General features: G+C 48.3%; 1 protein-coding gene across 4 annotated transcripts in view; it reads left to right on the top strand.

The window, feature by feature from the left end:
• Positions 1–23137, top strand: part of NOS1AP (nitric oxide synthase 1 adaptor protein) — a 156776-nt gene that overhangs the window by 19107 nt on the left and 114532 nt on the right. For 3 of the 4 annotated variants that reach the window (XM_019486551.2, XM_006276167.4, XM_006276166.4), the window contains exon 2: positions 22639–22710. In XM_019486551.2, the coding sequence (XP_019342096.1) occupies positions 22639–22710 (72 nt within the window). Of the gene's footprint in view, positions 1–17556; positions 17634–22638; positions 22711–23137 lie in introns of those variants that run through there. The other variant, XM_019486552.2, reaches the window with a different exon arrangement.

Here is a 23137-nt window from a genome sequence, read left to right as displayed (position 1 = left end):
TAGTTGGTGGAACTGAGTCAACACGGCGCATGATGACCAGTGGCATCCCTCAGAGTTCAGTACTCAGACCAGTACTGTTTAACGTATTCATAAACAACCTGGATTGGGTGTCAGAAGCAGACTGGCTAAGCTTGTTGCAGATGACACCAAATTATGGGGAAGAATGGTCACGCTAGAGGATAAGCTGGGGATTCAGGCCAACTTGGACAGGTTTGCAAAGCGGGTGGATCAAAACCTGATGACTCTCAACGTAGAGAAATGCAAGGTGCTCCATCTTGGAAGAAAGAGCCCACATCATATCTATAGGCTTTGCAGTGCTACACTCACTAGCACTACAACCGAAAGAAACTTGGGGGGTCATGATTGACCACAGGATGAATATGGGTCACCAATGCAATGCCACAGCCGGCAAAGCAAATAAAACCCAGGCTTCCATCTACCGATACATCTCAAGCAAGACCCAGGAAGTCATTGTCCTGCTTTATTCAGCCTTGGTGAGGGAAGTGGATGCTGGAGGAGATAGGAAGAGTTTGTTCAGGTGGAAATCTTTCAGCTTCGTTTCCTCTGATGCCATAGCCACACGCTCTATGGAGCAGGCTCTGTTTGAGTGTGTTGTCTTGGGACAAGGAAGAAATCTTTATCTGAACTTAGTGCAGTGCAGACAATGCTGATGAAGTGCACAGCGCTGTCGGTGTCGTGGAATTAGCGGCCCCCAAATTGATCAACTCCTGTCACTTTGTAGGCTTCTTGTCTTGGGCAAACTCTGGTCAGTTCCTCAGTTTCAGGGCCCAGCTCGGACACTGACTGTCTGGGAAGTTAGTTGGTTTTAGGGTTCCCATCTCTCCTCCTTCTCAAATCTTATAGGCACCCTGAACTGACAGAGTCTCATCAGCATCAAGGTCTCCAACAGCAGCCCTTTGACAGCCACTTCCCAGTCCTTTGCATATTAACTGGGGCACAACAACCTCATAAGGTAGGCAGTGGGGCTGAACAGTGGGATCCACTGACGCAGTCGATGCTTGTAACTGATAGGGAGATAACTCATTTCATAGATTTCATAGACATTAGGGCTGGAAGGGACCTCGGAAGATCATCGAGTCCAGCCCCCCCGCCCAAAGGGCAGGAAGTCAGCTGGGGTCATAGGATCCCAGCAAGATAAGCATCCAGTTTCATCTTGAAGGTGTTCAATGAAGGCGCTTGAACAACCTCCGGCGGCAGGCTGTTCCAGACCTTGGGGGCTCAGACAGTAAAGAAATTCTTCCTTATGTCCAGCCTGAAACGATCTTGTAGTAGTTTCTGACCATTCGACCTCGTCATCCCTTGGGGCGCTCTGGTGAACAAACGTTCCCCCAGATACTGGTGGTCACCCCTGATAAACTTGCAGGCTCAGGGGTGATCTGATGGCCACCTACGCTTTTCCAGGCTAAAGAGCCCCAGGGCTCTCAGCCTGTCATCGTAGGGTCTGCTTCCCTGACCCCTGATCATGCGCGTGGCTCTTCTCTGGACTCTCTCAAGCTTCTCCACATCCTTTTTGAATTGTGGAGCCCAAAACTGGACGCAGTACTCCAGCTGTGGCCTCACTAAGGCCGAGTACAGGGGGAGAATGACGTCCCGGGATTTGCTTGAGAAGCATCTATGGATGCAAGCCAGCGTTTTGGTTGCTTTACTAGCCGCAGCATCGCATTGCAGGCTCATGTTCATCTTGTGGTCAATGATGACCCCCAGGTCTCTTTCTTCCATAGTGCTAGCCAACATAGCACTGCCGAGCCTATAAGGATGCTGCGGGTTTTTTTTTCCCAAGGTGGAGAACCTTGCATTTATCGGCGTTGAACACCATCAGATTCTCGTCCGCCCACTTGCTGAGCCTGTCCAGGTCAGCCTGGATCATCTGCCTGTCTTCTGGTGTGGATGCTTTGCCCCAAAGTTTGGTGTCATCTGCGAACTTGGCCAGTCCGCTTCTGACTCCAGTGTCCACATCATTAATGAAGATGTTGAACAGTATGGGTCCAAGGACAGAGCCCTGGAGGACCCCACTGGTCACAGGACACCACGATGAGTGACTTCCATCAATTACTACCCTCTGGGTCCAACCCCGGAGCCAGTTTTCCAGCCAGTGGATCGTGGGAGACCCAAGGCGACAATTGGCCAGTTTCTCCAAGAGACGATCATGGGACACCAGATCGAAGGCTTTTTTGAAGTCAAGATATATGACATCAATCTCATCTCCCTTGTCCAGGTGATAGGTCACCTGGTCGTAGAAGGAAATGAGATTGGTCAAGCAAGACCTACCCGCAACAAACCCGTGCTGGCTATCCCTTAAGATGTTGGCGTCGGCCAGTCCATTAATGATGGCCTCTTTAATAAACTTTTCTAAGATCTTCCTCGGGATAGAAGTCAGGCTAATGGGCCTATAGTTAGCCGGATCCACTTTTCTCCCTTTCTTGAAGATAGGCATCACATTGGCCTTCTTCCAGTCTTCGGGCACTACACCAGAGCGCCAAGAGTTTTCAAAGATCCGCGCTAGAGGCTGGGCTATGATGCTCGCCAGCTCCTTGAGTACCCTGGGGTGTAGCTTGTCAGGGCCGGCTGACTTGAAGGTATCCAGCTTCTCAAGATGTTCCTTCATGAAGTCAGCATTAATGGAGGGCAGGGGATCACCCTCCCCCGGACTTCCCGGCCCTGTAGCGGGCATGGGCGTCCCATGGGGCTGATGAAAGACCGACGCAAAGTACCTATTTAATAGGTTGGCTTTTTCCTGGGCGTCAGTTGTCAGTTGCCCCATCTGGTTCAGCAGGGGTCCAGCGTTGCCCCTGCTTTTCCTCCGGCTCCTCATGTATCTGAAAAAGGACTTTTTATTGTCCTTGATGCTCAAAGCTAGCTGGAGTTCAGTTGCAGCCTTGGCTTTCCTGGTCTGCTCCCTACAGGACCAGACCAGTGCAGAATAATCCTCCTTGGAGGTGACTCCCATCCTCCATCCTTTGTAGGCCTTTCTTTTTAGCCTCAGGAGGTCTGCTAGGTCCCTGGAGAGCCAGGGGGGCTGCTGTGCCCTCTTGCTGCCTTTCCTCTGAGATGGAATAGACTTAGCTTGTGCATTGAGGATCGCTCCCTTGAGGAGCAACCACTCTTCTTGAACTCCCCTCTCCCTGTGGTCACAGTCCCTTAGGGCCTCACTGACAAGCCTCCTGAGCTTGTCAAAGTCGGCTTTCCTGAAGTCAAGGACTTGCGTGTTGCTGACCGACTTGCCAGCTTTTCGGCGGATGGTGAAGGTGATCAGCTCGTGGTCGCTGTCACCCAGCTTCCCATCGATCACTAGGTTACCGACTAGGTCATCCCCAGTAGCCAGTACCAGGTCGAGCAGCGCTTTGCCTCTCGTTGGCCCATAGACTTCTTGAGTCAGGTAGAGGTCATCCACGCACGAGAGGAAGCTCTGCGACCGCTCAGATTTTGCTGAGTGATCCTCCCACGAGATGTCCGGGTAATTGAAGTCACCCATGACAACCATGGTCCTGGAGCAAGCTGCCTCAGCCAGTTCCTGGGCAAACTCCTGGTCAAGCTCAGGACTTTGGGTTGGAGGTCTGTAATAGACTCCCACTATTGTGTCCCCTGTGCCATGTTCCCCACGGATTTTAACCCAGAGGGTCTCCAGCCGTCCACTCTGGTCGCCAATATCGGCTTGCAGGGACGCATAGCTTTCCTTAACATAGAGAGCTACACCCCCACCCCTTTTCTCTACACGATCCCTCCTGTACAGGGTATAGCCATCTATCCCTGTGGTCCAGTCATGGGTGGAGTCCCACCAGGTCTCCGTTATCCCTATGACATCGTAATTGTTTGCACTGAGCAGGAGAATGAGTTCCTCCTGCTTATTCCCCAAGCTCCTGGCATTAGTGTACAGGCAGGCAAGTGTCCCCTGGGGGGCTCCTTCCTTGCCCACAGATTTTACCAGGGTTGGGGCTGGGGTGGGCTCCCTTGAGTGCCGTGATCCGCTGGCTTTGCAAGGATTGCTCAGTGGGCCAGCAGTGGCGGTAGTCCCCCGTCCCCCAGCGGGCTTAGTTTAAAGCCCAGTGGAGCAGGTCAGCCAGTCTGGCTGAGAAGAGCCTCCTCCCTAGGGGAGAGAGGTGGAGACCATCTCTTCCCAGCAGCTCGCTGCCTCTCTCGCCAAAGAGCGGGCTGTGGTCATGAAAGCCAAAGCCTTCCTGACGACACCAGCGCCGCAGTCTTTGGTTGACCACATAGATCCTCCTGTCCCTTCTCAACCCATGTTTGTTACCATGTAAACAATAGGCAAAACATGGGAACCAGTGCCGGGATATGCAGTTAAGTAAATGATGCCCCTGTCTGCTATTCATGCGAGCAAAGCACCCTGTACTTTAGCCCCAGTTCCTGTGGCCATCCTCTCTGCTTGCTTCTTCCTTCCCCTGCTCTAGGGATGCTTCGGACCTCCTGTGTCTCTATTTTATTTATGCCGTTTATCCTTACCATTTTAATGTTCCCCCATTTTGGGCGCATCTACATGAAACACTAAATGTGCAGTAGACTAATTCTACTGTGCATTAGTGTATTGCAGCAAAAGCTGTGCTAATGAACAGTAGAATTAGTCTGCTGCGTATTCGTGTCACTAAAAGACCATGCATCAGTGCTACTACACAGTAGTGACAGTTACTGTGTATTGAGTTAGTACCTGTTATTACAGGCACTAAACTTAATGCATATTAATGCCCATGCAGACATGGTTTCTGGGACCAAGAGGCACCCCTCCATACCTTCCCTGCCCCTGTCTCTGCCTCCCCATGCCCAGCTCTTTCCCCTTCCAGAGTTCTCTTCCCCTTCCTTCCACCCAGCCCTCCCCCAGCCTCGGCTCAGAAGCTGGAGTCGGAGGAGGTCGGGTTATAAACATACAGAAACATGTAAACATTTCTGCATTTGCTCCATACAACACTTTTAACCCTCTCATTAACTCTGCCCAAGTACTGAGATTTTGGCTCCAAGAGGCCTGTGAAACACAGCAAAGGCAAAGCTACAGGCTAGGCTGTTAAGAGAGATCATGAATTTGTAGGATATAAGGCTGTAGCTTGTTCTTTTTCTTCTGAACTTCATAATTAACTCCCTCTGCCTTCCCAGTGAAAGCCCTGTCCTGGAAAGAGATGTGATATGTAAAACCTCTGGAAAAGTGGTTTATTTTTGGAGAGGATGTGAGGAAGAGGGGTGGGAGGGCTTGGGATATATTAGGCTTGGGATGGAAAGGAGCTTTAATCTCAGCTGCAAAGAGTGCTACTGCACCCCAGCATGGGCTAGGGTTACCATATTTCCAATTTCAAAAAAGAGGACATCTGTGGAGGGGAGAGGAGGAAGGGGAATATGATTGTGGGGGGCAGTGATACGTCCCCTGCTCCCCCAACCCTGCCGGTGCCCCTCACTCCTGACCCGCAGCTGCCTGCTCCCCGCTGGTGCCCCTTGCTCCTGATCCACAGCCCCCGGCCCCCAGCCCTGCTGGCATTCCTCACTCGCAACCCCCAGCTCCCTGCTCCCCACTTTTGCCCCTCACTCCCAACCTGGATTTGTAGCCCCCTGTGCAGAGCGTATGATCTACCGACAGCCCGTAAGCTTCCCTGCTGCCCCCAGCCCCAAGCAAAAGCAGAGGCAAAGCAAAGACCCGGATATTTGCTTACATTTTTAAAAACCTGCCTGGATGCAGGACAAGGAGCCAAAAAAGAGGAAATGTTTGGGAAAACCTGGACATATGGTAACTCTAAGCATGGGCAGGACACCTCATGAGAATCAAACCATGGCACAGACTTGTAGAAGGGACCTGTCCAGGAAGACGCTTGAGTGTGTGCCTGCTCAGACTTGGACTCCTGCAGTCAAATAATATAGCTATAAGTTTTCCCTAACCTTGGGAAGTTGCTGCTCTCCTGCCTTGGTTCAGTTTCTTCTATTATACCCGTCCTTATGGTATTCAAGCCCCTCCCATCAAGATGTGAAGACACCAGCTCTGTGGGGGTTTTTTCTCCCTCTCTCCTGCTCAGAAGGAAAACACAAGAGTGTGGACTGAAAAATGAAGGTGTTTCTCTGTGCCATGTTGCACATGCGTATTAGCCAAGGCAGGTGGAAAAACTCAGAGTGGCTCATATTCCTGAGGAGGTGCAATCCTGCATTTTAACTAGCTGGAATTTCCTTAGGAGAGGTGGTATTTTCACTCTTGTGTATTGCATTGCTGTAGCTTGGATGAGATGGGACACCTGCTGGTATTACTGAGGCCAGCCAGGATGCAACGTGGTCTCCTGTCAGAGATGACAGTGTGGTGCTTGGGGGTGCTGCTACATGAGGAGGTTAGCATCAGCAGGAAGTTCAGGAGCTGCCTGGACCTCAGCCTGCCTTGACCAGTTGTGAGCATGTTTGCATGGAGACTGCACCATGCCAGCAAATGGCTCTAAGTGCTTTTCTTCTGGGGCTCAGCATCAGCTTTGTCTTGCTTGGGATTAACATCGATGATCTGCTGTCTGTTCAGCACTTGATCTGGGCCAAGCTTCAGGCCAGCTTGGGGTGATATGATATATTGGGAAGGACAGATAGAGTGTGTGCCATCTGTGTGGTGCTGGCATTAGGGCATCTCTCTTCCCAGCACTCTTTAGTGGGTGCAGGTAGAAGCTGAAGAAAACCAAAGAGGATTTTGTCCTGAACCATCTCTTTGACTGTATGAGATTCTACAAGTAAGTGGTCTTAGCAGCCTCCATATGCAAGTAAAATGTGTGTTACCTTAGACTAGTGATTTTCAACTGGGATTCTGTGAGATCCTTTAGAGGGTGTTGTGAGGTGCAAGGAGGTAAGCACTTGCTCATCCCTGCCTGGCACCTGGGCAAGGAGGTAAGCATTGTAATAAGTAAATTCATTTTTTAAATGAAGTGCTGCTCAATTCAGAGAAATTCTGGAGGGGTGTCTTGTGTCTGGAGCCTGAGAAGGTTGAGAATCCCTGTCCTAGATCCTTACATAATGTGTTGAACAGCATTGAGCTTCTTCTCTTCTGGTTTAGGGGATGCAGGCAGGTGAGTTTTTCCTAAGTAAATAACGTGTTCTGATACAGAACTAATTAACAAATACTCCTACCACCAATTTGCCTCTTGCTAGAACAGATGCTACATGTGTGAAGCTAAAGATTATGGGGAGGCAGTGCAGCATCAGAGAAATAATGTAGCTGTGCAATAACTCCTCTCCTAATCATGCCTTTTGGTGCACAGAATTCACCATCAGCTGCTGGACCCACATCATGTTGTGGCCCTGCCATAGTTCCCTCTAGAATATTGGCATTTCTGGTGGTGGGGCTTTAGTAATGGCCTGTAGCATCTCACGGGTTAGGGCAGGGGTGGGCAAAATGCGATCCGGGGGCCGGATATGGCCCACCAGGCCATTCTATCTAGCCCGTGGGGCCCCTAAAAAATGTAGAAAATTAATATTTATCTGCCCCTAGCTGCCTATCGTGCGGCCCTTAATGGCTTGCCAAAACTCAGTAAGTGGCCCTCTGCCCAAAATAATTGCCCACCCCTGGGTTAGGGCATGGGGGGACTCCTACACTATCTTCTGGCCTTGTCCCTTAATAGTTGTGGCAAGTGACATCAGATAATGCTAACTGGAGCTGAGGCATTACTCCTGTAGCTATGTTCAGTGCCTTATGTCCCATGGTTTTTCCACCAGGCAGAGCTGGACGGATCAGGAGCATTGTGGCGTTGCGGCTGTCAGGCTGGATTCTATGAACCGGCTGTGCCTTTAACGTCCTCAGATGGGGCAGTTCCATTAGCACAAGACTTGGCACAGCTAGAACATTTCCAGCTGAGTCTTGGGAGCCCCCGGCAGCCACGTGACTGGTTCAGGCTGGAAAGCAACGTATTTTCCATCCAAGTCAGCTGGGATACCAACTTTCCATTCCTTTTCAGTTGCTGACCCTGCACCATGGGAGCTGACTAATCTTCCTTTCTCTCTCTACTTCAAGCAGTGGGAAACTTAGGGCCAGCAGGGAGGAAGGAACAGACCTGCAGATGGCCCGCAAGCAGGTTTCTGGGAGAAACATTGTGGGCTAAATGTGTTGGATGGATGCCTCCATGGGGTAGTAGTGCAGCAGCAGGGTGGGCCTGAGGAGGGAGAAGGGATTGTTATGGTGATAGGGTTTCATTTTTGGCCCATTTCAGAGCTGCGCCCAAAGCTGGGGACTCCTGTGGGAAGCAGTTCACTTTTCTAAAGTGCAGCTTCAGGGTCCAGAGTTGGGAAGTTGTTTCTATTTTGCAGGGATCCAGACTGGACCGTGGTGTTCCCAGCTGGGCTTCCAATCTGAGGAAGCTGCTGAATGGCAGCCATCCACTGCTGGAAGTGAGATGTTGCATGGCCTGTGCCCATTGGGTGCTGTTGCTGTACCGTCCCATGGAATGGGCCTGTCTTCCTGGCACCTGTGAGCACTTGGTGAGGCAGGCATCATTATGCAGCTACAGACACCAGATGAGGTTGGCCTGTTGGGGGGCAGGAAAGGTGTTTAATCTCTCAAAGGCCAAATGGTGGGTTAGGCTCCATTCATTCCCTCCACCATTACCATCCCTTCTTGCAACCATTTGAGAAGACTAGAGGATGTCCTTGATAATCCCAAAAACGACCTGGTCACTGAAGTTTTGATTTAACACTGTTTACACGTGTCCTGGTAGCTAGCAATAATGAGCAGACTACAAGAGGTTTTCTCAGGAGAAGAGAAACTAAAAACTATTGTTCTTTCAAAGTCTGGGGCCTCCTATTACTTTTTAAGTGAACAATATAGTATGGCTTAGGGAAAGTGACTGTCACAGATATAAAGAGGAATGTAGAGAAGCTGCTATACACCACAAACACCTTGTTACAGCTCTGCATGTATCCAAACTAAGTTGGAGCTGTGCACAGCTTTTCAGTAGGGGTTCAGGTGACAGTAGACTTGCTGCATGTGCTTTGGTTCTGGTGTTGAGGAAAAGGGCTGACCAGATGGCCATGTTCCTGCACCTTGTGGAACTGGTTGCATGCTGTCTGCTCACCAGCCTGCACGCTCCTCTGTAGACCTCTGAATCCTCCGTGACATGGAGTCCTGTCCCAGGCATGAGGATGGGGGACAGCAGGGAACCCCAGCTGAGCTATTCTGGTAGCTCAGCAATGATGTCACCAATGAGTGGGAGAGTAAATATACCCTGCAAAAGAGGTGCTTTGTGTTTGCTTGCTCGGGGTGACACAGCCCAGAGCAGCTCCTAGCGTTTGCAATGTGACTGCCGCCTTTGTAGCATTGCCAGAGCTCCTAATTATAGAGAAGACCCCCTCCATGGCTCATTCATGCAGCACTTCCAAACACGCCAGCTTATCCCCACCTAATTGGAACTGGGGGAGGGCTGAGCCAGAGGAAGCGTATGGGGAGAATGTGCTTGCCTCTCGCTGCTGGAGACAGGACAATAATCCCTACACGGTGCCAGGCACGTTCAGAGCATAGTGCAGGCTAGCTCATTGCTCTAGCCTTGCTTTTCAGCGCATGCCACCAGCTCAGAGGGCTTGATGGGCAAACCCTGACTGCTTTTGTATGAGCAGAACTATGCATGGAGGAGACCAGGACTGGAGTAGCGGGAGCAGCGGTGGGTTGGGCTGGAATATCCTTGATTAAGTTGCATATGGGTGGATCTCACTAGTACTCCATCCCCAAGGGCCTTTTCTGCCTTTCTGCTTCCCTAGACTCTAAGCCACTCCCAGGATGGGAAAGGGTGTTCATTCTTGCAACTTGAGGTCTGTGCCAGCTGAGGGGAGGTGGTGTTGTAGTACGGCTGGAGACTGAGGAGGGCTAGGGGAGTCAGTTGGACATCCTAGCACTGGTCCTGTGAAAGGTGCTGCCTAGATGGAGGTGCTTGAGAAGGGAAGTGAGTAGATTGCTAGGTAGAACTAGGGATCCTTTGTGCCTGCCTTGCTGTGGCTGGGGGAACCTCTGACTGGCCCAGGAAGTGTTCACCTGTTCATGCTCCTGTTCTTAAGATTTTGAGCCTTTGCCCTGAAGGATTGCTGCTGTTACCCTCTGCTCTGTTTTGGCATGGCTGCTCACCCATGGGCAGAGCTGTTAGTCTCAAGGTGATGCTGAACCCTCTCCTTAACCTCCATGAAGGCTTCAGAGAGGATTGGGGCCCTGCTGTGTTCTTTTTCTTTGTCTGGTCATTGTTTTAACAAAGAGCTTTACTTTGCTCCCTTTTTTGTCTTTAGCTTCTTCCTCCAGCCTCTTCCCAGCTCCTCTTCTACCCAGATCCTTGAAGCTCACAGATTCAGTGCTGTGCATGCTTGTTGGCAAAGACTGAGCCACCCAGACCCTGCATTGGCAGGGCCCTGCTGAAATCTGGGGTTCAGCCAGCAGAAGATCTAGGCCAATGCAGCTTGTTGAGCCAGTTCTGCTCAAGTGTCTCTTCAAAACGAAAGCAAAAAGCTCTTGCAGGCAGAAGCTGCCTCTTGCTCCAAAACCCAGTGCCATCTGAGTGAGTGTTACACCAGCCCACCGCATCCCCCTTCAATTTTCTTGGTGGTGCCTGCAATACTTCCAGTCCAGCTGTCTTTGTAACTGAGTTTTCTTTTATGATCAGAGGAATGGTTCCTTTAATGAGCTGCAGAAGCCAGATTGATTATTCATAGTGCCCTATGTGCCACCCTCCTCAAGTTAGAGTACTTTGGAAGCACTAAGATGTTTAAAGACACAATCTCCCTGTGGGGTACATGGACCTTATCCATGAGCAGATCTAGGATTTTGAACAGGGCGGGGTGCAGATGGTGTGGTGCATCATCATATATAACACAACATATTTTTATCATGTTAAAAAGAAACTCAAAGCTTTAGTAATAAGATAGTGACCTAGGGCTATATTATTCAGTTTAAGATTGGAGCAAAAACCAATATAGATGTTTTGGAATGTGCATTCATTTGCGATATAAATATACTATGCATAAAAAATTCAACAGACTAGTCAAAAATCCAGAAGTGTTGTTTCATTAGTCCTGTAGTCATTAGAGTAAATCTCTTTTTCAGATTAATAAAATAAAATCTAGCCTACTTGAACATCTTGACAGTGCATCCAGTGCTTCACTGAAAGCTGTTTCCACACCTGAGTTACTGTTTTTCGCTAGAGGTAGAAACAGTCTCTAGGGCTGTGAAATATGAGCTACATTACCAGGAGCAGCTAACCTACAGCAGAATTGCAGGAGAAAGTCTAGTCTGATTAGCTGACCATCAAGACCATTTAAAAGGAGAGAGGGAATTAACATCTGTGGAATGAAGGGTTTAGAAAGGCTCAGGTATATCAAGCCAAGAAGTCTACTGATTCTGTCACTTCTGCCTGAATAGAAAGGCTGCTGTCATTGCCAGGCAGTTGGTTTTAAACTTCGGGTGGAGCAGGATTCAAAGGCGGGGGCTGGGGGGTGATTGTACCACTGTACTCCCCCCCCTGCTGTATCCCATGTTATAGCTGGGGAGTGTTCAGTGGAATAAGGAAGAGCCCTGGGACCAAAGCCCAGAGGTACTGACTGGTAGCTACCACGTTCCAACTACTAAATACTGGATCACAGGCTGCTCTGGAGACAGGGAGGTCATATGAAACAAAACTGCTCATCTTCAGCTTTTTCTGTAACTCCTAATGTTCCCTCCCCTTCCTCCCCCTTCTGCCTTGGTGTATGCCCTTGTCTCAGGTTTGGTTTGCTAGTTTCTCTAATGACTACAGGACTAATGAAACAATACCTCTTACTAGCTTGAAATTTCCTGTCAGTATTGTGAAACCCAGCTGAATGGCTGTCAACTGCAAAATGCTAGTAAATCCCCAGGGCTGCTCAGCTTACCCAAGCACCATCTTTTCTTACTACACTCTGGCTTTGACGTGAGGCTGGGCTTTGTTGCAGAGTGTTTCATGTGGCATTTCTAGCAGCAGCCCGAGAGGCAGGATGAGTTTTAGTTCTCATTTTTATCTATTGTCCTTTCTTCTTAGAGTGGCATCAGAGCCAAGATAAAGTAACTGTTCATATTCCTGTTAAGCACTTGCAGTGTTACAGTCTTGGCTGGGCAGAGGATACTAGAGGTTGCAAAATGTGTTCTACTTAAGCTGCTGTTTTCAGAGGCTCAGAGTGCCCTGAAACATTCCTTACCGGAGCTGAAGCTTTCATCGGTGGCCTCTGTCCTACATGTCTTTTTTTCCTTTAAAAAAACAAATAAACAAAAAAGCATTTGAGGAAACTGAGTTCAAATGTTGGACTCGGGAAAGCATGGTAAAAATAATCTTATGTTGAGAGACCTCTAACCAGAGCTGAGCCCACCTGTTCTGAGGAAGTGCTGCTTCCACTTTGGCTGAGAAATCCCTCCATGAGAAGCACATGCCTTGGCTGGTCTTAAGGTGTGAGTAGTGAGAGTCAGTTTTGGGAGGATGATATACTCTTAGCTATTGTGTAGCCTTATTGTGTGCAAGGGGCCTTTGCAGTCTGCCCTGGAAGAATGTTTTGGGCAGGGTAGGAGAACGCTGTAGTGTCCCTGGCATGGATGTCTTGGAAGAGGCATAGTTTCAATGGATTGTGTTCCTTGATCAACATGCTAGTAGGCAGGGCTGGGTGAACTGGAGGTGAAGTAGTTTGGTGCCTCTTGAGCCATCAAGAGAAGGGAAGGGACAGTGGCCTGGCTGTGTTTGCATCTAACCTGAAATTGTTGCAGGGGGGAAGGGATTAGGTCACATCTCTGAATGAGGTCAGGACAGGTATCCCCTGAATGGGTAAGGGCCTTGTTACACAGTGGCTCCTGGAGCTTTTAACCAACCTCTGGATTGTCCACACATTAACACCTTAAAGTGGCTTAAAGCACTCCTTTAAGTGGCTCAAAGTTACACCACTCCAGGGCAGGATTATCTCTTGATCTGCACAACCCAGCTCCTGTTCCATTAAGGTGTGGCCACTCCCCACAGATGTTGAAAGCATGACTGCTCCAAACTAGCAATAAGCCAGTCGACATTTGTGTGGCTCCCAGCATACAGTGTAACAAGGCCCTAAGACTTATTTTGACGGTACTGAAAAGAGCACAGCTCTCTTGTTTTAGATCCCTTTGAGGGTTGAGCAGGGCTTTGTAACCTTATGTTTTTCATTGGTTGCTAGATGCCCCTCACCTCTGTCTGTGTCTTTACAGTGCAGTCTACTATATAATGGCCTGCAGTGGGTGGAGCAGGGGACATGGCTGTAATGGCACTGGTTGGAGACTGATGCCAAAGCCAGCCTCAGTGCCTCCCAGCTTTCTTCTGTGTCCTGTGCAGGAGATGGAGGAGAGGCTGCAAATATGTATGAGAACTTTCAGCAAGGCTGAGCTTGGGGCTAAAAATGGTTTGTCCAGTGCGCATTGATCCATGCACAATCCATTGGGGGTGAAGGGAAAGGGGGAGATCAAGAACATAAAACGCCATCGGGTCAGGCTTCCCCTGCAAGGCTGTGTGAGTGATGTATCGGGTGGAAGTGCCAGTCTCGGGGGGGGGGGGTTGCTCTGCTCTGTGCCTTTCCCCAGTACCACACTCAATGAACAAAAGGAGAGAGGATAGTAAAGCATTATAAAGATTCTGCAGGAGCCAAATTGAGAGGATGGGGAGAAGTGTAAGTAACATGGAGCGTGTGTGTGTGGTAGAGAGGGGAAGCTGGATTTTCAAGGCCATGTTCTGCCTTGGGGCCATGCTCACATCTGCTACCCACAGTGGGATCAGAGGCAGGCTGTGCTTCTGTCCCATGTGCAAAAGTCAGCTCCTGTGCATAAGTGCTGACTGCATTAAAATTCCCCCAGGCTTACATTTTGGTAGAGCTCGAGGGGGCAGGGCTGAAGTAATGGGGTAATGAATCTAAACCTTCAGGGGAAAAGAGAGGGAAAAACCCATTTAAAAGCAAAAGGCCTCTTCTGGTGGTTTTGTTTAATATTGCTATGATACTTTACAAAGTGCTAGACAGTGATCCTAGCCCTGCAGGGATTAGCTTCAAGAGAGCCAACATTTGCTCACTGCTTCTTTCACTAGCTGAACTCTGGTGGTTGAGATTTAAATTAAAAAAAAAAATTACCTCTCTAGGGGAGAATAGTCTCCTGCTCTCATTGTTCCTGGTGCCACGGTGCTCACAAATCCTTTGGCAGGGGAAGGATAGTGGGAGATGCCGTTTGGCTATTATGGAACTGCGTGAAAGAGAACACTGTCCAGATGACAATCTAATCCCATTCCACAGGGAATGGAGCCTGTAGTGCTCCTAGACTTGGGCAAGTTACCAATCCCACCTGGACTTCGTTTAAAAATAACAAAAAAGGAAACTGACAAGGGGAGCTATCACTGGCTCTTGTCAGTAAATGTTATCTCTTTGAAAGCTCTGCAGTTAATAAACACTGAAACCGTAGGATGGCTAGAAGTGCCCCGTTGAGGTGACGTCGGTAACTTGGAATTCCATATAAAAGGAACCTAAATCCAGTTCTCAGAAGCTGGTGTATATTGAAGTTAAGGTTGCGTGGGCAAACTTAACTCTTCCCTTTGCATTTGGGCACCCTATATGTCCCATACAATCTCTGCAGAATGGTTTTCCTGCAGCATCACTGCCCTGTTAGTGTGTGATGGACTTTTCTATGGACTGTAGTTGGAGCCAAGCAAACACCATCTCCACCGAACACCTTCCTCCTGTTCTCCATCCAGTTCTGCAGAAAGATAAAAGTCAGTATTGTAATCTTGTAATTCAGGCTGGGTACACAACAGGTATGTGCAGGGGCAAAGGGTGCCTGTGTGTTCCCTGACATGTAGTGCTCTGCTCTGCTACTAAACATACTTTGCATAGCTTTATTTCCCATTCATAAATTCCTGGGTGGGGTGTGTACATGTTTAAGAAAAATGATAAAGCAGTGGAATCCCATCACGTGGCACTGGCCACTGGAGCAATGCAGAAAGGGTTTGTCCTGAACAGTTTGTGTGCTCAGCAGTGCAAACACTCCTGTAAAGTCCAGCTTCCCGAAGTCGAAAATCTGAGCACAGTTGGGACTCATCTTCACCTATTGTATAGACCTTGCTGGATGTTGAAAGAACCTGACTCATGTAACATCCACAGGAAGTGCCAGTTCATAAGAAATACCTCCCCCCTCCCCGCTCTTCCTTAGAAAAAATCCCTGTCCTGTATGACGTATATGTGACGTATGACATATAGTAGTAATACATGTATGTGCATGAAACACATGGTTGTGTGATCAGATTTGAAATGATGGTTTTACTGTGTCCCTAAAGGTTACACCCAGGATCACAGATCTCTGCCAGGTTTTGAGTAGCTACTACCCACTATTAACATACAGCAGCTGAGCTATAAAAGATCACATCGGTATAATTATTGTGCCAGAAGCGTGGGCATGCATAAGAGTTGTAAAGAAAAAAGTGGTCCCGACCAGTATTTGAGTAAACAAGTTTTTCCCTCCCAGTTCTGATTTCTTGTCCAGACAAATGCATAAACAAAACTGCCTTCTTGTTGTCAGCTCAGTGACAAGAAGGCGAAGAAGCTCCCCTGGAATCTGCCCCCACCAGTGTTCAACCAGGGGTAGGTGGGTGTGCATGCGCCTGTGTCTGTTGCAGACTTCAGTCACTGCTTTTACTTGTGTCTAAAAACAAAACAACCCTCGCCTTTGCTTTGGAGCCTTGAATTAAATGTACAGATTTCAGCAAAAAAAAATGGTCAAAGTTTGAGAAAGTAGTAATCAAACCCAGAAGCAGCTGTCAGCCAGGAGAACACTTGGACAACCTTGTATTATAGCAAATGCTAGGCACGAAAATCCCAAGAACCTGTGCATTCGTCCTCTTTTTTTAAAGAAAGAGACATTGAAGCAGCAACTTCTAGAAAGAAGGCACATGGTTGAGTATCAGATTATAACTGTTAGCTTTGGACACGAGTTGTCAGGTTGGATGAATGGCTCTCAGTGGGCATATAACTTTTAATTTTAATTAACAATAAAATCTAATTTCAGGAAGGGCTGCCAGAGTGCTTGAAATATTGTGGTAAATAAACAACTTTCCAGCTCTAGGTGCTGCAGTGGCATAAGGCCAGGCCAGTCAGTGGGAAAGAGTTATTGCTCTCTTTCATGCCCTGTTGTCTTATTGCTTAATTTCAATGTTATGATTCATGCTTCAGGGAACATTGTAACATGCTTCATCAAAAGTTTTGGGAATTAATCCCCATAAATCCAGGCTAGCAATGAGAAGGGTGCAAAGATCCTGTGGCTCATTAATCTGATGGGAGTCAAAAGTTTCCCGAATGTTTCTCACATTCATTTATTTTCTCTCACTGCTTGTAAAATGGCTCTGAGGAACATCATTCTACCAGAGCCGTATTTCACATGGATTTAAGTCGGCATGTGTCATTACTAGGACAGCCGGGGTTCTCAGTCTTTTCAAAAGATTTTGTTTGGGTTTGGGAAGATGTCCCCTGGCAAATGTTCATGCCAGCTTTTAAGGATAATGTAAAACTGATGGCTTTCAGTTACTTCCCCAGGGCAGGGCAGCGGGGGAGCTAAGCTCACTGTCCTGGCTAGATTTTTATCGCAGACAGCCCTACGTCTCCCTGCAAATTCCAGCAGATATGGAACAAGCTCTCACTTTAAGCTCCCGTGTATTGTTGCTGTGTGCTGTTAAATCAGCGATGCTCTGTATCCTCAGAGGTGACTGCAGTTCACTTTTTGTGCGATGGTTTGCATGTGTTTTAGGACCCTTCAGCACTGATAGTTGCTATAATGATACACTGCAAGGTTATTTTCCCTCATGGAGGTGAGAGAATTTTGTGGTGGGTGGGGAGGAAGAGAGGTGTCACAGGTACTGCGTATGGATACGTAATGCAAGCCATAGACTTGAAAACCAGCCAGCTGAAGCTGCAGCCTGGCTAGTAGCCAGAGTAGAAGGACCATATGACTTATGTCTTTATGGTATAATTTTGTACAAAATGGATCCATGCCTTCAGTAGGTTAGTTGGGGCCCACCAAAGCAGTACAGGGCACTGGGATGCTCCCTGAAAAGGAGTTTACTTATTTCCAGGAAGAGCACAAAACAACTGCAGATGCTTCCTCTGCCTGAATAAGGGTGTTTGTACCCAAAAGCTTGCAAAGAATTTTTTACAACTATTTTAGTTGGTCTAATAAAATATATTGTAAGTACCCAAAGAGCCTTGTCTGCTTTTACTCCTCTGAGCATTCTGGAGAGTATTTACCAAGCTTTACGTGGGGAGTGAGCCACATATAGTGCATGGCAACTTCAGGCGTTTTGGCCTCGAAAGGGTTACCCTAGCGGGGAAAGTCTAATGCAGGTTCCATATGGAGATGATAAAGTCCTCTTATCTGCCCCAATCCCTGAAGTAAAAGCTAAATCCCCCAGGGAGCTGGTGGAGGAGGGGCACGGCTGTGCTCCAGCGTGCAGGGAAAGTGTGCTTGGGTCCGTCTGTGAGGATGAGGAAAGCAATTGTACTAGAAGGGGAGGGGGGGCTGCCGGAGCTGCAATCCGGCTGTCTAAAGCAAGGTCTGTGTGCACTAATCTGACAGCAGAGCTGCAGGGAAGAAGCTTTATCTCTGCAGAGCATTCTGGAGCCAGCTCATATTGCAAAGCAGCACTGTAAGAGGGGCTACTCTGGGGGCCTGGCTGGGAGACTGCACTAGCCTAAAGGGGTTGGAAGCCAAATTGTCTTGCTGGCTTCCACATTGAGCATTGGGGAGGCCAGAGCCGTCTACTGTGCCTGGGATTGATTTCTGGTGGAAGCCAAGGCTCTGCAGGGACAGGAGAGTGGTTTGACCCAGGGCCTCCTGAGGTCCTTGAGGAGTGCTTATGGACCTTGCAGAGAATGGAAAAGTGTTTGGGGCAGGGGGTAAGTGGCTCAGGGACAGGATCATGGGAGGGGGAGGGGGGGAGGGCTCCAATGCACAGAGCAACGAAGTATTGCTGCTTCAGGCATCAGTGATCTATGGTCCGAGGCATTTCAAGGAGATGAATGGGTGCAAAGCAGCTGCACTTCAACCATCCCTTTGCGTTGCTCAGCCCCAGCCCAACAGGAAATGTGTACGCTGGATTGGGAAGGAAAGCGGGGCAGGGGGATCTATTTACTAAGGAAGCATTGCAATGGAGTTTGGGTGTCTCCACCCTCCCCAGAGCAGGCTGGCCCAACCACCCACATATGAGTAGATCCCTCTGCCATGCTGCTCCCAGACCTTTCCAGCCCTATGCTCTTGCCCAGAGCAGTGTTTGCTGTTCCTTGTTGGTGTTGACTTATGTTGAGGTGACATGTAGTACATGACAAGGGGACAGGGATTGGTGCACTGAGCGCCTGTCCTTGCATTAATCTCCAGCGTGGCATCAGATTGCAGACACTGACACAGCGGCAGGACTGTCTGCAGCCAGCCCTTTGCTCAGGATACCACTCTCCAGGCTGAGCTGGAGATGCTCAGATGTGTCCCCGAACCAGGGCTTCTTCCTTCAATGCTGGGTGCAACCTTGTAGCTTGGAGCCCAAAGCAATAAAGCCATTCATTTTGATGTCTAATTTGAATCCATAGAGGGGTGAGCAAAGCTGGAAAGAAAGGGTTAACCCATCTGAGGTTAATTAGTGCTTACACAGTTAGTGCCTTGTCTGCCTGTGGTCTGTGCTGAATTCATAACTGGTAGCCACAGAGACAGAGTCTAAGAAAGAGATGCCCAAGCCTGTGACTTAACTCCTCTCTCTCTTTGCCACCCTACCCTAGGCTATTGTAAGGATAAATGCATTAAAGCTTGCAAGGTGCCAAGGTGCTTGGGCTATGGAGAGACATTTCGGAACCATAGACAGAAGGGTGGGGATGGGATAGTTGGTGTCATCCCCCGTCTCCCAGATCATAGAAATCATAGATCATAGAGAAGTAGGGCTGAAAGGGACCTCCAGAGGTCATCTATTCTAGTCCAACCCCAGTTGCACTCTGGTGTCAATTTACCCTGAACAGAAAAGCCAAAGGTACCATGTGCTTATAGCACTTGAAATCAAAATCTTTGAATTAATCAAATCTACATATTAACGTTTGTTAATTTTCCTATGGAGGGAAGGTCTCAGGGGGTCGGGAGGGAATGGGTCTGTACAACTTCAATCCTGCACCTTGTGTCTGCTGTAGAATGCAGATTTGGACAGCATGCTCTCTTCCTTACAGGACTTCTGCTTCAGGACTGAGATCTTCTGAGCTGTCTAGCCTGTCTGGGTGCCTACTCCTCAGTCACTCATTATAATGGAATGTTTAGTGTCCAAATCTCTTAGGCAGCTTCTGACTCAGCTGTCACCACTGCTTCTCCTGCTATCACAGTGCCACTGCCACCACTGCCCTCCCCCCAGCTGACTTTCCTTGCAAGTGCCACAGATGTTCCCTGTTACCAAATTGCTGCAATTGTCCAAGTTTTGTGGGCTAGATCTGATCACTTGGCAGGCTGCATTTGGGCCATGCAGCATACTTTGCCAACCTCTGTCCTAGGCAACGTTTCTGTTGTGGACAAAATGGGTATTAATAAGGCTTTACGTGGCATTTTGAAATCCTTCTGCAAAAGGAACAATTCAAGCGATGTTCAATGAGCTGAAAACCTGTATGCAGAGGGCCGTGCTGAATTGTTCATCTGTTGCATCGAGGGGATTGCTGCTCTGTCAGGTTTTTCTTTTAACCTCTCCATTAACAATCTTAACTAGGAGTAAAGAGCATGATGACAAACTATCCTGATTACACTAGATGGGGAGAATTTGCAGGCATCAAAGTCAGAGAAATAGGCTTGGAGACCTGGATTGAGAATAAGATGCATCCTGGTGCAAAGGTGAGGGGGAGCAGGGGAGGAGCAGAAACCCTTGTCAGTAGTGGTGAGTAGGCCTGATAATGGAGACCAAGTTGAGGAGAGACTTGATTGAAAGTTTTCCAGTGAAATGAAGGAATTAAAGGCCAGCTGACTGACAGATCTCAAAATTTAATTGCAAAATAGGGAAACTTCCTCCCTTGGGGTATTTTGCAATACAGACATCCCAGATACTTGTCCATAGTGTTCATTATCTTTAATGATAGTTTCATAGTAGCTAGGGTCAGGAGGGACCTGAACAGATCATCTAGCCTGACCCCCTGCCACACGCAGGAATGAATGCTGGGTTCACAAGACCCCAGACAGGTGATCATCAAACCTCCTCTTGAATATTGCAAAGGTAGGGGCGAGGACCACTTCCCCGGGAAGTTGGTTCCAAATTTTGGCCACCCTAATTGTAAAATATTGCCGTCTGATCTCCAACCTAAACCTATTCTCCATCAGCTTATGACCATTGTTCCTCGCCACCCCAGGTGGTGCTGGGGAGAAAAGAGCTCTGCCTATTTGCTGTTGATCCCCCCTGATGAGCTTGTAGGCAGCCACCAGGTCCCCCCCTCAGCCTCCTCTTGCTGAGGCTGAACAGGTTCAGGTCCATCAGTTTCTCCTCATAGGGCCTGTCCTGCTGACCTCTCACCAAGTGGGTGGCCCTCCTCTGAACCCTCTCCAGGCTGGCCACATCCCTTTTGAAGTGCGGCGCCCAGTACTGGACGCAGTACTCCAACTGCGGCCTGACCAAAGTCTCATAGAGGGGGAGTATCACCTCTCTGGACCGGCTTGAGATGCACCTTTGGATGCATGACAAGGTATGGCTGGCCTTGCTGGCTGCAGTCTGGCATTGGCAGCTCATGTTCATCTTGGAGTCAATAATGACTCTGAGATCCCTTTCCGCCTCTGTGCTTTCAAGAAGGGAACTCCCCAGCCTGTCTGTATGCTGCGGATTCCTTCTGTCAAGGTGCAGCACCCTGCATTTGTCTACGTTGAACCCCATCCTATTTTCGTCTACCCACTTTTGCAGTTTGTCTAAATCTAGTTGCAGTCTCTCTCTCCCTTCAAGTGTGTCCACCTCGCCCCACATCTTAGTGTCATCAGCAAACTTGGACAGCGTGCTTTCCATCCCCTTGTCCAAGTCGCTGATGAAGATGTTAAACAGCGCGGGCCCGAGGACCGAGCCCTGGGGTACCTCGCTGCTCACATCTCACCAGGTTGAGTACAACCCATCCACCACTACTCTCTGGGTGTGCCCCATCAACCAATTTTTTTACCCATCCGACTGTGCAGGCATCAATGCCGCAGTCACTTAAGTTATTGTTGAGGATGGGGTGAGATGCAGTGTCAAAGGCCTTCTTAAAGTCTAGAAAGACGATGTCCACAGCGACACCATCATCCAAGGATTTAGTTACTTGGTCGTAAAAGGCAATCAGGTTGGTCTGGCAGGACCTGCCTTTGGTGAACCCATGCTGATTGCCCCAAGCATGATCTCCCCTGCAGGCCCCCCACAGATATGCTCCTTGATGATCCTCTCCAAGAGCTTCCCGAGCACTGAGGTGAGGCTTACAGACCTATAATTACTTGGGTCCTCCTTCCTCCCCTTCTTAAAAATAGGGACCACATTAGCCAGTTTCCAATCCCCCGATTATTGAGAAGAAAATATAAAAATGTAATAAAATGTACAGATGAGGATTTGATGGAGTGTTAAAGTATGATAGGGTGCAGGTCAGTTATACAGATCTGTCTGGATTATTAATAAGGCAAATGTGGTCACATAACATTGTTTTATTAAAGTCTATGCCTAAGGGGAAAAATAGGTCATTTTGAGGATGGAGGAATATGTTCTTGAAAACAGTAACTCTGGCAAGGACTTTGAGGTCATGATGGAAACTAATGGAATGTGATGTCCCAGTCTGATGTGGCAACTAAGTCCTCACTTGGATATGTAAGAAATGAGTGGGAGCAGGGGTGTGACACTGCTATATACAGCCCTGAGGAGGCCATTTGTAGAACACTAATTGATTAGCTCAGGTCCATGCTTCAAAAGTGATATAAGGAAAACTGCAAAGTGTTCAGTAAAAGGAATACATGAGTGAAAAGCTTGCCTTGCAACTGTGGGTGTGGGTGCATGTGTGCGTGTTAACATGGAGGGCGACTGTAATTACTGCAATAACTTATCTAGGACATGGGCACTTTTGCACTCTTTAAATCACAATGGGATCTCTGCTTAAAAGTTTTGCCACCACTTCACTAGAAAGGATTGTCTTGCTGCAGGTATCGTTGAGCTGGATTCACTTCTATGCAAGAAGCCAGACAAAGTGTAACAGTTCCTTTTGGCCTTGACCTTTGAGTTAGCAAAGTTAAATATGTGTAGCTGGGTGAATCTGCAGGGTAATGGGAAGGGAGGAATATTCTGCAGCAATATGAAGGGTATAAATACCACTTATAGAAGACTTGCTTTAAAATATAATTCAAGCAATAATGAGACAAAATTTAAGAAACAGAAAAACTAGGGTAAACATCAAGGGGGGGTGGAAATTCCAGACTCATGGAACTGTGGAACAATTTGCCAGTGGGAATGGTAGAGGATCCATTGCGTTGGGATGCTTAAAGCAGACTGGGCAAGTGCTGTATATGTACAATGAGGAATGGTCCCCCATTGGCAGCTGAGACATAACAGCCATTTAGATTTCATTTGAGCCACTGGAAAGGTTCCCATGCGCCTATGCTAGTCTGCTGGCATGGAGGCTGTGCTAATCCTCTTCCTTTTCTTTCCCCAGTACATTGGAAGCCTCGATGTACCCCGGCCGAACAGCAGGGTAGAGATTGTGACCGCAATGCGGAGAATCAGGGTAAGTGTTGCCAAACATATTACATTTGCTTCTGTGTCTACTCTGTTAAAGAGCCTAGCAGGGGTGCTAGGGGGAAGTAAACCAGTATGGTGCCCAGTGACATCTCAGCTCGAGGCTAAGCATTTAATATTTTCTTTTAAGCTGGGTCCCTTTAAAATTTTTTCTGACTTCAGACATTGTGCCTCTGTTGTGCTTCTCTTTGTATTATTTAAAGGGTTTAAGGTCTCCTGGATATTAAATTCTCTTTCACTTTCTGGCCATTCATCCTAGCTGCTTGGTAAGATCATGGTTGGCTTTGAGGCATCATACCTGCATCTTTACTTGGATTTGATGGGCGTCAGATGGTAGCTGATATATCACAAAAGCTGTAGGTTTGTGATGAGTGGGCACAGGGATAGACAAAGGAGAATTTAAAGGGAAACTTTTG

Source organism: Alligator mississippiensis, chromosome 5 (genome assembly GCF_030867095.1).
Source record: "Alligator mississippiensis isolate rAllMis1 chromosome 5, rAllMis1, whole genome shotgun sequence".
Taxonomy (NCBI): Eukaryota; Metazoa; Chordata; order Crocodylia; family Alligatoridae; genus Alligator; species Alligator mississippiensis.
Note: the sequence above shows the minus strand (reverse complement) of the source record. Positions and strands in the feature narration are given on the sequence as shown.